This window comes from Geotrypetes seraphini, chromosome 8 (genome assembly GCF_902459505.1).
Source record: "Geotrypetes seraphini chromosome 8, aGeoSer1.1, whole genome shotgun sequence".
Taxonomy (NCBI): domain Eukaryota; kingdom Metazoa; phylum Chordata; class Amphibia; order Gymnophiona; family Dermophiidae; genus Geotrypetes; species Geotrypetes seraphini.
The window spans coordinates 20,220,253-20,236,216 of record NC_047091.1 but is presented as its reverse complement, the minus strand read 5'-3'; the positions used below and the strand labels follow the sequence as shown (position 1 = coordinate 20,236,216).

The following is a 15,964-nucleotide window of genomic DNA, read 5'->3' as shown; positions in this document are numbered from 1 at the left end:
TGGAGGAAAGGCGGGAGAGGGGAGATATGATAGAGACGTTTAATTACCTTCATGACGTAAATGCGCACAAGTCAAGACTTTCATTTGAAAGGAAGCTCTGGAATGAAAGGGCATAGAAGAGGTGATAGACCAGGAGGCAAGGAAATACTTCTTTACAGAAAGGGTGGTAGAAGTGTGGACCAGTCTCCTGGTAGAGGTGGTGGAGACAAAGACTGTGTCTGTCTGAATTCAAGAAAGCGTGGGATAGGCATATGGGAGATCTTAGGGAGAGGAGGAGATAGTGGAAGCTGCAGATAGGCAAACTGAATGGGCCATTTGGCCTTTATCTGCTATCATGTTTATATGTTTCTATAAGGACTATTGTGGTATACGGATGGGCATAGTAAGTTTTGGAGGGCTCACCATATAATGTAAGCATGTTATGGCGAGATCTGTACCTGGGACTTTTTAAATTGATGTTCGCTATAGCACCCCCTAGAGTGCCCCTCTGCTCTGCTCAGATGTCTGTGTGGCCAGTTTGCTAAGTATGCTGGCTGCTTGCAGTCCCAATGGCTTATTTTTTGTGCGCTTTTCGTTTGGATGTTTTCGTATTCAAAAGTGGCCAAAAATAATAGATGCGCTAAAGGTCAAAACATCTAGATAGGTCATTTTCAGAAAATACATCTTGTGGTTTTGAAAATGGACATTTTCTCGACTGGATTTTTGGACGCCTTTCCCCCCCCCCCCCAAAAAATTCAAACTCGGTCTTAGCTATCCTATGTAAAATGCCCCTCCATGTATTCTGGGTGGCTTTTTGCTCGTCTCTTTTAGACCATTCAATGAGGGCTCAGAAAGTGCTAGAAGGGCTCTCACCTGCAGATCAACTTTCCTCTAGGTTCTGCACAGGCAGGTTCAGGAGAGGCTGGGCCAGCTGGAGTCCCTGAACAGGCAGTATTGGAGGCTAGTAACCAAAGGGATCCCTGTGGACTCTAAACCTTACGGAACGGGCCTGAAGGCCAGACTGAGAGCCATGGCACAGGAGAGCAACCAGCGCTGGGACACTTTGCAGAAACAAATTTCCGCTGTTCACAGGAGGCTAAAGGTACAAATGAGTTGGCAAGGGGGGGGTATTGGGGCCGGCAGTATAGTCACCAGCAGCCACCTTCCATGTGGTACTGGAGAAATATATTACATGATTTGATGGGGTGGGAGGCTAGAATGGCTTCCCATTCTCGCAGACGAAATCATGATTTTTGTAAAGGTCTGGACTAGAGAATGACACGGTGGATGTTACCCAAGTAGCCGCAGATAACCCACCAAAACGGTGGAGGGGGGAAAGGTGCTCACCGCAGGTACTGGGACAAGGCCATCCACCACCCCGTGGAGTGTTGAATGGCCTTGTCCCCGCAGTTAAGGGAGGGAATGCGTGCGGTCACCGATCGCGCTCGGCCCCCCCCTCCCTCCTTCCTACCTACCCGAATCTATCTATCTCCCTCCCTCCCCATTACCTTCGCGGCACGTTTTAAGGTTGGAGACTTGTTGAAGTTTTAAGGTTGCGTCGGAGGAGAAGCTTCCGCCCACACACGCACGCGACTACACAAACACTCCGGCGGCTTTCAACAAGCTACTCAAACCTTAAAACGCGCCGCAAAGGTAAGGGGGAGGGAGGGAGATGCACAGATCGCATGAGGGGTGCCGAAGGGCAGTGAAATGGCGAGAGGGAAAGGTGGGTGCTACGGGGACAGGGCAGTGAAGGGAACGGTGGTCCGGTGACGGGGACAGATTTCCCCCCCCCCCCCCGTGTCATTCTCTAGTCTGGACTCCTTATTTACATGTCTTGGAACCTCATAGTAGGCGTCAAATCCTGAACAGACTTCAATTACATACGCATCTACCAGGAGTTGCTCTGTTATGATTGTATACTTGTACAATGAGGGAGGGGGGACTGGGGATTGGGGGGAAGGGGTATCTGACAAGGAGGGGGGTTAGGTATGTCATGGCCGTAGGGGTACTTTCCCTCATGGGTTTTGGGATCCTTGTAATGTAAAGATTGTTCTTGTTTGTTTTAATAAGGATGATACATGGTAAGGAAAATCCAAAACCTTAGAATTACTGGCTGAAACACTGCATGAGGATGCTGGGACCATTATACTGGCTAGTTATTCACGATGGGTGTTTGTTACCAACCTGTGAACAGTTGCTCTTGTAATTACATAATAATCTAAAAGCAGTATGCATATTAAACTGACCAACACAAGCACGACAATCCATCTGCCCATATGTGCATGGAAAGGCGTGTCACGCAGTGTTATAAAGCGATATGACCAGCGAGTTTTGAGAGACAATAGCTGCCGATACACAGTTTTTAGTTATTGTTTACAGTTTATTTAGAGCTTGGTATGCTGGTAATACAGTAGAGTCTCTCAACTAACCGACATTCAATTAACTAGCACTCAACCAACTAGTAAAAAACTTGACGGCCAAAAAAAGTCTCCCACACTCCTCGGTCAACCTCTAAACAACTCCCTCTTTCAGCCCTGAAACAGCAATGTCAGCTGATCCTCACCCCCCCACCTCTCCTTCCCTCGGCCTCGAAGCAGCAGCGTCAGCTGATCCCAACAACCCTCCTCCCTCCCGTACTGAAGCAGTAGCATCAGCTGAACAGAAGAAGCACCATAAACAGGCCGCTTCTGGCCAGCGCTGGCCGGACCTTTCCTCTTTCGATACAGCAGAAGAAAAGCCCTGCCAGCGCAGGCCGGAAGCGGCCTGTTTACGGCGCTTTTTCTGTTCACTGGCTGCCGTTACTGCTTCGGGGAGGGAGGGAGGGGGGGTTGTCGGGATCAGTTGATGCTACTGCTTTGGGGCCAAGGCAGGGATGTGGGGTGTCCAGGATCGGCTCTGCTGCTTAGTGGGCTGGAGGGAGGGGTGGCAGGTTTCACCTCCCCTGCCCTCACCCTCCAGGCTCCTGCAGAAGCAGTTCCTGGCACTATGAGCGTTCATTTGCAAATAACTGGGGATTTCTCCAGAGTTTCCAAGTTTTTACTGGACTTTGATGAATCGCTTATTTAGTTTTACTATGCAAGATACAAAAATCAAAAATTTTATAAAATATAAACATATGTTTTTACACCCCAATTTAAAATAATGGGGTAGACAATTGGACATACAGACCAACTAATACAAAAAGGGGAGAGAGGATAGAACTACAATAAAGTATTTTTAAAGTTCAGAGGAGAGACATGTATGGAAAGAACAATAGTAAGAGGAGGGAGGCGCACTCCGCACCGGAGACTATCTTAGTGAGGGTACCAGCACCCATCCTCCTCTCTGCCCCTTTCCCTGCTCCCCCCCCCCCCCACCACTCGTACATACACCACTTCCCTTCCCCTGTACCTCTTTTAACATTCGTGATGTGAGCAGAAACCCCAACCTGCTGCTCGCGCCAGGATTGGCTTATCCTCTGACATCACTTGCTGGACTGGTGCCTAGGAAGTGACATCGTAGGAAGAGCCGATGCTGGCATGAGCAGCAGGTTGGGGTTTGCTGCTCCCGCCGTGAACATTAAAGACGTGCGTGGAAAGAAAGGGGCGAGCGTGGTAGGGAGGGGGTGGGGAAGGAGCAAATGGGGGCAGAGAGGAGGGAAAGGGCACCTCTCTCCCTTGCTATGCCACTGTATCAACCCCCTCCACAATATACCTGGTGTTTGCAGTGACAACCATGGGTCAGGGCTTCTTCTGGGAAACCTGCAGTTATAGATCCGGACTCTGGCTAATAAACATAATCCTTAAAATGTTCCATGCTCCCCTCCAGGGTCTGAGCACTACCTCTACAGTATCCCTGGCACCAACCAACCAGAAGAGGGGATCAAATCGGGCACCACCTGCATGGCAGTACATAGCACTGGTACTGAGGCATTAAACTGGCCAGCTTGAAATTAAATCTTGAAGACATAAGCTACCGTTAAACTTAACTCCTCCATGAAACCATGCCCTTAGCACTTTGTCAGATAAGGAGGGGATGGTTAGCTGTTAGAGGCTTCTCTTCCTATGGCCCGCACTCCTTTCTTATGCCCTCCTGTTTCCACTGCCAGCACTTTGTAAGCCAGCGAGAGGAGTTTGAGTGTGAGCGGGAGCACATCAAGATGTGTCTAACCGAGATGGACCTTCGTCTCACAGACGTGCAGCATTTCTCAAGTGGCAACAGTCTGCAGAAAATGAAAGAGCTTCAGGTAAATCGGCAGATTCTTGAGACTGAGGAGGGTGGTCCTCTGGGTAACGCATCCCTCACTGATGGGTTTTTTTGGGGTTTCAGACTTTTCAGCAGCATGTCCAGTCCAGCGCTGAGCGGGTAGATTGGCTCCTGGTGCTCGGCGAACGACTGATTCAGAGGAGCGAACCCCAAGACGCGGCGTGCTTGGAGGAGGAGCTGCAGGAGGTCAGCGGCTACTGCCAGGAGGTCTTCAACCGAGTGTCTTGTTTCCAGCGCAAGCTTATCAGCATCAGGCTGGTAGGAGCTCATTATATTTTTAATTTAAATTTATAAACTAGTAAAAGAAGCGTTCATGTAGAAGCATAGTCCACATTAAGAAAAAGAGGAAGAGACCCATTTCTCAAACATCAAACAAGGAAATCACCATCCAGGAGAAGTAATCACAAATTAATTCAAATCTATGGCAAACTATTCCACCCCTGATGATTCTACATTAGCTTCTGGTCTAATATTGGATCTTTCTAACTGATCTTGCTCAAAGAAGACATATTTGGTATTTGATGAAGTAATTAAATATTTAGAGGGAAACTTAAGGGGAAAAAAAGCTCCTAATGCCATGGGCCTTGATTTTTAATTGAAGAATTTTTTTTCTGCTGCATCTGTATTATCCTAGATACACCTAGAAATATTTGTATTTTCCCTCCACAGAAAAGGAAATCCCTCCTTTTTTTCTGAAATAATTTTAAAATATTGTAACCTTATCTATAGCGGAGACGTAGGAAACCACGAGAGTGGAACGAGTTTTAAAAAATCCATCTTAGTTTCTAGGAAAACAATCAAATTTTCCAACTCGCTCATGCTAGAAGGAGCAACTCCTGGCTGCTTTTAAGGTATCCGATGTCTCCTGTAACATTTTCAGAGAGAACGTGCACATCCATGCTATATAGTGATTTTGAGCCAATTGGGGCCTTTGGCCCCTCCAAATGCATCCCAAGATGCATTAGGAGGAGAAAGCCCCATCATTTGCAGCACACGACCCTGTAGGCAGGAGGGAGTGAGCTTCCCTCCTGCCATTTGCTCTTCCGAAGGTACGGGGGTGGGGAGTTCCAGGTATGTGGGAGGGGGGCCTGGGGAGATGGGGGGGGCGGAGATATCGGGGTGGAGATGTCAGGGATGGGGGGGAAATGTCAGCAAGAGGTCTGGGATGTTGAGAGGATGTTGAGGGGGAAGGGGTGTAGGGTTACGGCTCAGCTGATCCTGGTGGGGAATCCCCATCTGCTGAGCTGCCAGAAATCCCTGAAACCAGCTCAGCTGATAGGGATTCCTTCTGCCGCGATCAGACAAGGTAGTTGGTGGGGACATCTACAAAACTTGTTTTTGTATGTTTTTTTTGCGTGGACATTTTTTTTTTTTTTTAAATGGACAAAAAACGTAGACGTCCTAAGGACTAAAACTTATACCTAGCTGTTTTCAAAAATAGAAAACAGATGTTTGGTAGCTTTGAAAATTGATAGATAATGATCCTTTATGATTGCTGCTTGTTGAAGAATTTTCATATGTTTCTTTGTATAAGCCTTTTTTTGGCTTTCATGTTTCATAGCTGATTTTCTGAGGATTACTTATTTGTGTTTGTCTGATCTTACTTGTTTTATAGAATTGTGTGTGTAAAATTATGTAAATCGTTTAGGTTTAAACAGTATAGAAAATTTTTAAAGAAATATTTCCTGCTGGTTTGTGGACATCTTGCACAAAACGTCCAACTGACTTAGGCACATTTTTGATTATCCCACCTCCACAGCTCTTAACACTTGCATTGTAAGGTCATAGAGCTTTATAGTTATAGAAACATGGTGGCTCTATGGTTATAGAAACATGATGGCAGATAAAGGCCAAATAGCCCATCCAGTCTGCCCATCCACAGCATCCACTATCTCCTCGTCACCCTAAGACAGGGGTGTCCAATGTCGGTCCTCGAGGGCCGCAATCCAGTCAGGTTTTCAGGATTTCCAAAAGAATGAATATGCATGAGATCTATTAGCATACAATGAAAGCAGTGCATGCAAATAGACCTCATGTATATTCATTGGGGAAATCCTAAAAATCCGACTGGACTGCGGCCCTCGAGGACCGACATTGGACACCCCTGCCCTAAGAGATTCCACTTGCCTGTCCCATGCTTTCTTGAATTCAGACACAGCCTTTGTCTCCACCACCTCTACTTGGAGACTATTCCATGCATCTACTACAAAGACTAGGGGGACACTCGATGAAGTTACAGGGAAATACTCGTAAAACCAATAGGAGGAAAAAAAATGTTTCATTCAGAGAATAGTTAAGCTCTGGAACGCGTTGCCAGAGGATGTGGTCAGAGCGGATAGCGTAGCTGGTTTTAAGAAAGGTTTGGACAAGTTCCTGGAGGAAAAGTCCATAGTCTGTTCTTGAGACAGACATAGGGGAAGCCACTGCTTGCCCTGGATTGGTAGCATGGAATGTTGTTACTACTTCAGATTCCAGAATCTTTTGTTACTCTTTGGGATTCCAGAATCGTGCTGTTCTTTAGGATTCTGAATGGAATATTGCTACTCCTTCGGTTCTGTCCAGGTACTAGTGACCTGGATTGGCCACCGTGAGAATGGGCTTGATGGACTTGATGGACCGTTGGTCTGACCCAGTAAGGCTATTCTTATGTTCTTATGTACTACCCTTTCTGTAAAAACGTATTTCCTTAGATTACTTCTGAGCCTACCAGTGGCATCTTAACTTCATCCTATGCCTGTCATTCCGGAGCTTCTTCTCATGCAAATTTATGCCACATAGATATTTTAATAATAATAATAATAACTTTATTTTTGTATACCGCCATACCCCGAAGAGTTCTAGGCGGTTCACATTAGTTAGACAGAGATTACAAGTGGTTACATATCGAATTGATCATAGAGTTGCAAACAGCAAGGAGAGAAGTAGGGGGGAGAGGAGGGAGATGGGGGAGGGGAGTAGATCAGGTCTCTTATCTCATATCTCCCATCTCTCGCCTTTCCTCCAAAGTATACATATTGAGATCTTGAAGACTGTTCCTATACGCCTAAGGACAAAGACCACTGACCCATTTTAGTAGCCTTCCTGTTTATATCTTTTTGAAGATGCAATCTCCTGAGAGAAAGAGATTATGGTTACTGTGGATGAGCAGACCAGATGGGCCATTTGGCCTTTATCTGTCATCATGTTTCTAATATTCTCAATGAGGTCTCACCAGCATCTTATATAGGGGTATCAATACCTCCTTTTTCCTACTGGACGTACCTCTCCTTATGCACCCTAGCATCGTTGTCGCCTTATCAACCTGTTTGGCCACTTTAAGATCATCACATACTATCACACCCAAGTCCCGCATCTCTTTTGTACACAAAAGTTCTTTGCCCCTTAAACTGTGCCATTCCTTTGGGGTTTTGCAGACCAATTGCATGATCTTGCTTTTTCTTATCATTAATTTATTAACAGTTCCATCTTTGAAAATAATCGGGACCAGAAGACAGGATATGTTCTCGGTCACAGCACCTCTTCTATGGAACTCCGTTCCTCAATATATTAGAAATGATAAAGATCTTGCCTCTTTTAAAAAATCCCTAAAAACTTATCTCTTCAAAGATGCTTTTAATCTATGATTTTTTTAACCAAAACTTCCTTTTAACTTGCTATTTTAAAGTCCTATTTCCCTTATGTTATTTTCCTTTATATGTTCCTTAACTTTTGAAAAGAAATTGTAACTTCTCCCTTCTTTCCTCCCTATTAGTGTACTGTCTTTTTTGTAGTTTGTTATTTATTTATTATTGTATTACTTGTTATTTTTTAAATTTGTATTGTACATCGCTTAGGAAATTAAATAGGCGATTCATCAAGAATTAATAAAACTTGAAACTTAAATCTTGGCTGCCAAATTTCAGAACATTCTTCAAGCTTCACTAGGTCCTTCCTCATGTTATTCACACCATCAATAGTGTCTACTCTAGTGTAGATTTTGGTACCATCTGCAAAAAGGCAAATCTTACCTGACGGCCCTTCACCAATATTGCTTACAAAAATGTTAAAACAGAATGGGCCCAAGAACCAAATCTTGAGGAACACCACTGGTAACATCCCTTTCCTCAGAGCTAGCTCCAGTGACCACTACTCTCTGTCACCTTCCACTCAACCAGTTCATAACCCAGTCTGTCACTTTGAGGGCCCATACCAAGGGCACTCAGTTCATTTATTTGAGAGAGTCCAAAGAAGAGCAACTAAGCTAATAAAGGGCATGGAGGACCTCTCGTATACTGACAGACTGAAAAGGCTAGGGCTTTTCTCCCTGGAGAAACCTTCAAGATCATGAAGGGCATAGAAAAAATAGACAGGGACAGATTTTTCAAATTAAGGGGATCAACAAGTACAAGGGGGCACTCAGAGAAATTGAAAGGGGAGAAGTTTAGAACAAACGCTAGGAAGTTCTTTTTCACACAGAGGGTGGTAGATACATGGAACGCGCTACCGGAGGATGTGATAAACAGGAGCACGCTACAGGGGTTCAAAGAAGCTTTGGATAGGTACTTGGAAGACAAAGGGATTGAGGGGTACAGATAAGAGTAGAGGTAGATTATAGGGATGGGATTAGAGGTAAAATTATAAAATTAATCAGGGATCACTGTTCAGGCACTAGGCCTGATGGGCCGCCACGGGAGCGGACCGCTGAGCAAGATGGATCTCTGGTCTGACTCAGCGGGGGCAACTTCTTATGTTCTTATGTTCTTATTTCTTTGACTTTCAAAGGCTTTTCTAAAATCTAAATACACCACATCTAGCACTCTCCCTCTATCCAATTCTCTGGTCACCCAGTCAAAGAAATTGATCAGATTTGTCTGACAAGACCAACCATGTTGCCTCGGGTCCTGTAATCCACTGGATTCCAGAAATGTCATTATTCTCTGTTTTAAAAGCGCTTCCATTAATTACTTACCACAGAACTCAGACTTACTGGCCTGTAGTTTTGTGTATAGGGATCACATCTGCCCTTCTCCAGTCCTTCAGGACCACTGCTGATGCTGACTCTAGAGAAGCACTGAAAAGGTCAGCCAGCGGAGCCGCCATAACTTCCCTAAGTTCCTTCAGTACCGTCAGATATGCACCAACCAGCCCCATCTCTTTGTCCATCTTTAGTTTAGCTAGCTCCTCACTAGCACAATCCTTTGAAAATCGATTTAAGGTTTACCACACCACCATCTCTTTGTGTTTGTCTTCCGTGGTCATGCTCCCGGTGCTAAAGCATTGAACACAGAACAGAAATATTTGTTAAGCAATTCAGCCTTATCTTTATCGGTTTCTACATATTTTTCCCCTTTACCTTTTGAATCTCACAATGCCACCTTTGCACTTCTTCCTTTCACTAAAGTTCCTAAAAAATGTCTTGTCCCTCCTGTTTACTGTGTTGGCTATTTTTTCTTCTATTTGCATTTTTTGCTTTCCTGGCTACTCAACCAGCCTCTCTTAACTTTTACAGATATCTTTGCCTGTCTTCCTCCTTTCTGTGATCTTTTGTAGGTTATGAAAGCTAATTTCTTGTTCTTTACCTTCTCAGGTGAATACTGGTTTACACTGGTTATGGTTGTATTGGGTTGTGTTTTTAAAAAAAATAGTGTTTGGTTTTATTTGGATTATGAATGGTGTCATTTGCATTCATCACTTTCTGCAAGTGTGGGGGTTTTGGGTTTTGTTATTTTTTAAATAATATAAAGTGGTATGTTAAGCTGAAATAATTAATCTGGTTCCTGAGAATCCATGCTGGGCTTACTAGGTATGTGGGATGCTGACTATTCTCCTGTTGCTGTGTGGCAGGTATTTGAAGATGAACGTCTGTCTGACAGAGACTCAGACTTAGAGTCCGGCTGTTCATCTGATCTGGAACAAGATGAAAACCAGGAGAGAATGTGGGGAGGAGTCGAATATTTCAACAAGGGCCTCCACAGTAGCCCTCAACACAGCGTTAAGGACCCCGAGCTGAGGGCAGCACCAGCGAGGTCGGGAAGTATGGATTTAGAGTGGGATCCTTCTGTGGATGTTGGAGGTTCCACCTCTCACGATGAAGATGATTCTTCGTACTTCAGCACTGGCACAGGTATTAAATGTTCCTGTGAAGCTTATCCTACCAGGCTTGACTCTAAAGATCTGAAATCATCCCGTATCTCCTTTCCAGGTAAATCGGGGATATGGCTTTGGGAAGAAGCCTCTCGGCAGAGGTCCAACCACTGTCGGCAACATCCTACTTCTTCTCCCATATGTGCCAGATCCAAGGCAGATGCTGAAGTAGAGCTCCAGGTAAGGGAATGGGCTAAAGAGATCACCAGAAACCTGGTGGATACCCCAGTTTTCAGAGTAGGGTCAGGTATATCAGTCTGAGCCAGTAGTAAGCTGAGACCAGGAACATCATTAGCAGTGAGCCCTGGGCATACCCAATCAGCAGCAACATAAACTGAAGAGAAGTGAATCAGAGGCAGCGTTAGACCTCGCCAAAAATCAGTCCTGGCTATGCTACTGCATTGTGTGTGAAGTATGGCGGAGGTGGGGGTGGGAGTAGCTTAATCGTGTGAACACGGAGCTAACAACAAGAGAACCCGGGGTTCAAATTCCACTGTTTGTTTCCTTTTGACCTAAAGAAAGTCACTTAGGTGATATCTCTAGGGCCAGGGAAATACTTTCACATACAGGTAACTTTATCACGAGGCAAACAGTGGGCAGGTAAGACAAGGCCAAGCTATGATTAGTATCTTCACAGGCTGTCACTAAATTGGCCTAGTAAAATCTTGGCAGTTCTCTTCAGGAGGTTTGTCGGGAGCAGTGGCGTCACGAGGGCGAGTGGTGCCCAGGGCGGTGGTGCCCCTCTCCGCCTTCTTTTCCACCTCCCCCACTTCTTCCTCCCCCCTCCTTCCACGTGCACATCCCCCTTTCCTTCCCCCATACCTCTTTAATTTTCCCGATGTGAGCAGCATCACAAACTTGCTGGCCGGGTCATATTGGCACAGGACCTGGAAGTGACATCAGAGAGCTGACACCAACATGGGTAGCTTGTGATACTGCTTGTGTTGTGAAGGGAAGGGGCGCACGCACACGGCAGAGAGGAGGATGGGTGCCGGTGCCTGAGATGGACCGTTCTCCTCCCTGGTCAGGAGGAAGAACAGTGTCCAAGGTAGGTATTATTTTATTTGTTTTTTTCTGCTAGGATTTTTATTCATTTTTTATCTACTGTATTTTTCGCTCCACAAGACGCACCTGACCATAAGACGCACCCTAGATTTAGAGGAGGAAAACAAGAAAAAATCCATTCTGAACCAAATTCTGTACTAATATATACCAGGCTCTACACCTAGCCCCCCTCACTTCCTGCCAGGCTCTGTACCTTGTCCCCCCTCCCCTCCCTGTCTAACACCAGCTCTGGCAGGAATTTCAAATCCGACATATTGTAATTACAAAACAGAAAATGAAATAATTTTTTCTACCTTTTGTTGTCTGGTCATTATTCAAATTATGTTGTGGTCCCAGGCTCTGGTTGGCTTCTGATAACTCGCTTGCCAGGGTCTCCTTTCTTATTCCCTTCTCTTCCTCTAACCCGGCAGTTGAAGACAGGCACCTCCCCCAGTGGTCTGAGACAGGAGGCAAGAGAGGGCCAGAAGCCAAAGAGGGGCCCAACAGCCGAAAACAACCATCCATGAAGAAGACAGGCCCTGATGTCACAATACTAAATTTATAATTCTCTTCTATTCTCTCACTTCCTTTAAGCTCAATCAATTTGTACTTTCTTTTAATTTTATGTAAACCACATAGAACTTCACGGTCCTGCGGTATATAAACTGTTATTATTATTATTATTATATTCAATATTGACAGTTCTTCACATTCAGTCCAAGAATAGGCTATTCACTATTTAATATTAATGATGGTATTGCCAAAGGATGTCGGACCACCCCCGAAACACTCAATAGTTCCTCGGGGGTTCAAGTCCTCGTGCTTCCCACTATGGCATACATAATGTAATTTTTTCTTTTTTCTTTTTTCTTTACTTTTTGTTCTGTTGTGCTTGTCATTAATATAGTTCATCTATTACTGTGTCTCTGTGTATTTAAAAGGATTCAATAACTTATTTAATAACTTAGCTTGGCTTTGCAGCTTCTAAGTCTTGCATCCCCTATACCAACGTGTTTCGCTCATTCATTAAGGCTGAGGAGCTGAAAATATGCGAACAAAACATACCTAAGGGTTGTGAAGACTCCAGTACAAAGTATATACTAAACAGCCTTACCCTATGCGCGATATAAATCTTAAACGTGAAAAGATTCTTACCTACTAATCTCGTTCATTATCTGTGCATGCCGTCGGCATCAAAAGATGGCCGCGGCGTCCTACCCTGGACTGAAATAGGGAATCCTAATGACGTCATTTTCGGTCCCAAACGGGGAAGTCTAATGACAGCAACCAATCCCCAATCACTCACCAAATCAATGCAGGACAAAAGAGCTGTAATTTGGAAAGTAAAAACTCAAAAATCAACCTGGGCCATCCAATCAGAAGTTTCATTTAACCCCCCCCCCCCCGCCCCCCGGGGTCATTGAATTCAGCCTAAACATCCACCGTAATTCCCTCAGATTTAAATTACATTCTATATTACCTCCCTCCCACCCTACTGCAATAACATCTAACACACGCCATCTTAAGTCTTGCAATGTATGCCCACACAACTTGCAATGGCGAACCAGAGGGGATGTTTCATTTTGATTATAAACTCGAGATTTATGTTCTGTCAGGCGCACATGTATAGGATGTGTGGTCCGACCAACATATAATTTGGGGCACGGGTATTGGATCATGTATATAACATGATCTGATTTGCAGTTCGTATTGTGTCTGGCGTGGTATACCTCACCCGAGATCAGGTGGGTCCATTGACATTGGCCACACGGGAGATAACATCCTGTATTTCTAAGTGTAACTTCTCTTAGGATGCTATGATTTACCTTTTCCCCTTTTAAATACATAGAGAGACACAGTAATGGATGAACTATATTGATGACAAGCACAACAGAACAAAAAGTAAATGAAATAAAAGAAAAAAAGAAAAATTACATTATGTATGCCATAGTGGGAAGCATGAGGAACTGAATCCCCAAGAAACTATTGAGTGTTCCGGGGGTGGTCTGACATCCATTGGCAATACCATCATTAATATTAAATAGTGATGTCCCCCAAATGAAATAGCGTACATACCAACCAATGCAGAGCAGTCAACCAGACATGCAAACCCCTCTCATACTCTCCATTCATACCAACCCCCCCTCCCCACCCACCCCACGTTCTGCCTTTGTATTGCCTGCATGTCTATGCAATTTTGTTCTGCAATTTTGTTCTGTATTATTGGGCATTTGCCTGTTTCTGTTGTGGTCTCTTGAATAAAAATGACGTTCAAAAAAAAAAAAATATATTAAATAGTGAATAGCCTATTCTTGGACTGAATGTGAAGGCCCTGATGTCAGCATCAATCCAATCATGACACTCAGGCAGGCTCCGCTGGCACCAATCAACCGCACAACCATCTCCAGACACAGCTCTGCCAATGTGAAAAGGAGCCGCGTTGAAATCGGAGTCCCATATGGCTGTGTCACAACCATCAACGTCCATTCACATTCCCTCCCCCCAGGGCCTGTTTTAGCACCTTCAGGGGATGTGCACCGCAGTTCCCTGCCATGCACAGATCAAAAGAAGTCGGCGGAGACTGGAGGGAAACCTTTGAAGTCAGCAGAGGTGAACAGGATCGCTACACCTTCTCCCGCCTCAACTACGCCGCAGAACATCTGACTCGAGGTCCATTCAAGGACAGAAACAGCCTCAACAGTCAGGGAAGGTTGTCGCGGACCAAGCTTCAGCCTCGCAATCCTCCCCCACCTCTGCCCTGTACCAGACTCTCAGAAGACTTACGTCCGCCTAAACAGCCTTCTCTGCTGCCTCTAAACAGCCCTGCCGCCACCGTAGCGCATTCCCTCTGCTGCGGTCCCATCCCTCCTCTGACATACGGGACTGCGGAAGAGGGAACGTGCTACGGTGGTGGCAGGGCTCCGATTTCGAAGCGGCTCCTTATAACATTGGGGAGGGAAAAAGTGCGTCTTATGGAGCAAAAAATATGGTAATCTTTTGCTCTTTCTTCCTATTCTATCTTCCAAGCTCCCCTTCCTTTCTCATCTCTCCTGTTCCCTGATCCCCTACCTTTAACTCCTTGCTCCCCTACCTCTGTCCTCCTCTACCCACCTCCTTTCCCATGCACCCCTTGCCCCCCCTTCCCCTTCTCTCTCTACATCTCACCTTTCTGCTCTTTGAATGCCTATAATTTTATTGTCCTGTAACTTTATTATGAATGTCAGTTGTAACCCGTTCTGAGCTCCCGGGAGAACGGGATAAAAAACAAATATTTTTTTTTTTTCTTAGGCACTTTAGCTTAGATTGTGAGCCCATCCGTGACAGAGAGGGAAGTTTTTCTTAATGTGCCTTAAATTGAGATTATTTAGATTATTTGTAATCCGCTCAGAACTGTGGATGTAGCGGGATATACATATTTTAATAAACAATAGGTATAGAGAGAGCTGACTTGTCTAAGGATGGTTTGTGTCGGCAGGTGTTGCTGGACTCTGTGGAAATCTGTGATGAAAGGTCTGATGATAGGCTTCGGCGCAGCAGTAGGGAGACAATCCCTTGCCTCTCTGTGGGTATGTGTGCCTTTTTCAGAGCTCAAGTAGCCACTTACTTCTGAAGCCAGGATGCTTGTGGCTAACCCTGTCTTCTACACATCACAGGTCCTCTGGACTCTCATAGAAATGAAGAGTGTCCAAAAAACCTCCCGCATGAGCCTGGAGCCTGCTGCCAGGCAGAGCATTTCACTTTTGACCAGGAACGGATTGAAAGCTGGCTAGGGCAGACTCGGTTGGAGCAGAGACGGGAAGTGCTGAGGTCGCAGCTCGCTATCTCACAGGTTGGATGTTCTTCGGACAGAAGCTTTTTTTTTTTTTTTTTTTTTTTAAATCAAAGCAGATCCTTTCATCATCTGTGCTCATGCCACGGACGCCTGTACCATTTGTTTCAACTCTGTATGCTTTGTTGCTTTTCTCCCCCCGCCCCCCCTCGCCAGGGATCTACACAACCAGATTACTGCTGTCCTATTTCTCCTGAGGGAGCCGAACTTACCTTGGTCCAGAAGTGCAGCAATAGTTACTGCCACAGGAGAAAAAATTCAAGCCCAAGGCAGCTGGTACCAAAACCAAGGCCAAAGCAGGTCAGTAAATTATCCCCTGCTATTCGACACCTTTGCTGCTGGGTGTGGTCCTTGGTAGGGCTACCCGACGTCGGGATTTACCCGGACATGTCCTCTTCTTGTCCGGGTTTTTTTGAAAAGCTTCCCAATCGGAACCGTGTCGGGAGAGCATCTGTGCATGCGCAGATGCAAACGGCAACGTCGCATGCATGTGTGTGAAGTCGCCGAGTCACACCTACACATGCACAGATGCCCTCCCGACAAGGCTCCAAGCACGAGAATAAGTTGCAGGGCTGGGGCGGAACAGGATGGGGCTGGGTAGAACTGGGTGGGGAGGGGGGGGGGTCATGGGTCTGGTTTTTACAGTAGTCAAATCTGGTAACCCTAGTCCTTGGAGACCGAGTCTTCACCTCAGACCACCTGGTGCCAAGTCCACTTCTGTAATGCAAAGAATTTTGGCAC

The 15,964-nt window shown here is 45.4% G+C and overlaps 1 protein-coding gene across 4 annotated transcripts in view; it reads left to right on the top strand.

The window, feature by feature from the left end:
• LOC117365935 (nesprin-2-like) overlaps positions 1-15,964 on the top strand; it is a 55,968-nt gene that overhangs the window by 22,292 nt on the left and 17,712 nt on the right. For 3 of the 4 annotated variants that reach the window (XM_033956896.1, XM_033956898.1, XM_033956897.1), the window contains 8 exons: positions 875-1,081; positions 4,070-4,207; positions 4,291-4,485; positions 10,051-10,330; positions 10,409-10,530; positions 14,870-14,960; positions 15,048-15,223; positions 15,380-15,523. In XM_033956896.1, the coding sequence (XP_033812787.1) occupies positions 875-1,081; positions 4,070-4,207; positions 4,291-4,485; positions 10,051-10,330; positions 10,409-10,530; positions 14,870-14,960; positions 15,048-15,223; positions 15,380-15,523 (1,353 nt within the window). The remainder of the gene's footprint in view (positions 1-874; positions 1,082-4,069; positions 4,208-4,290; positions 4,486-10,050; positions 10,331-10,408; positions 10,531-14,869; positions 14,961-15,047; positions 15,224-15,379; positions 15,524-15,964) is intronic. The other variant, XM_033956900.1, reaches the window with a different exon arrangement.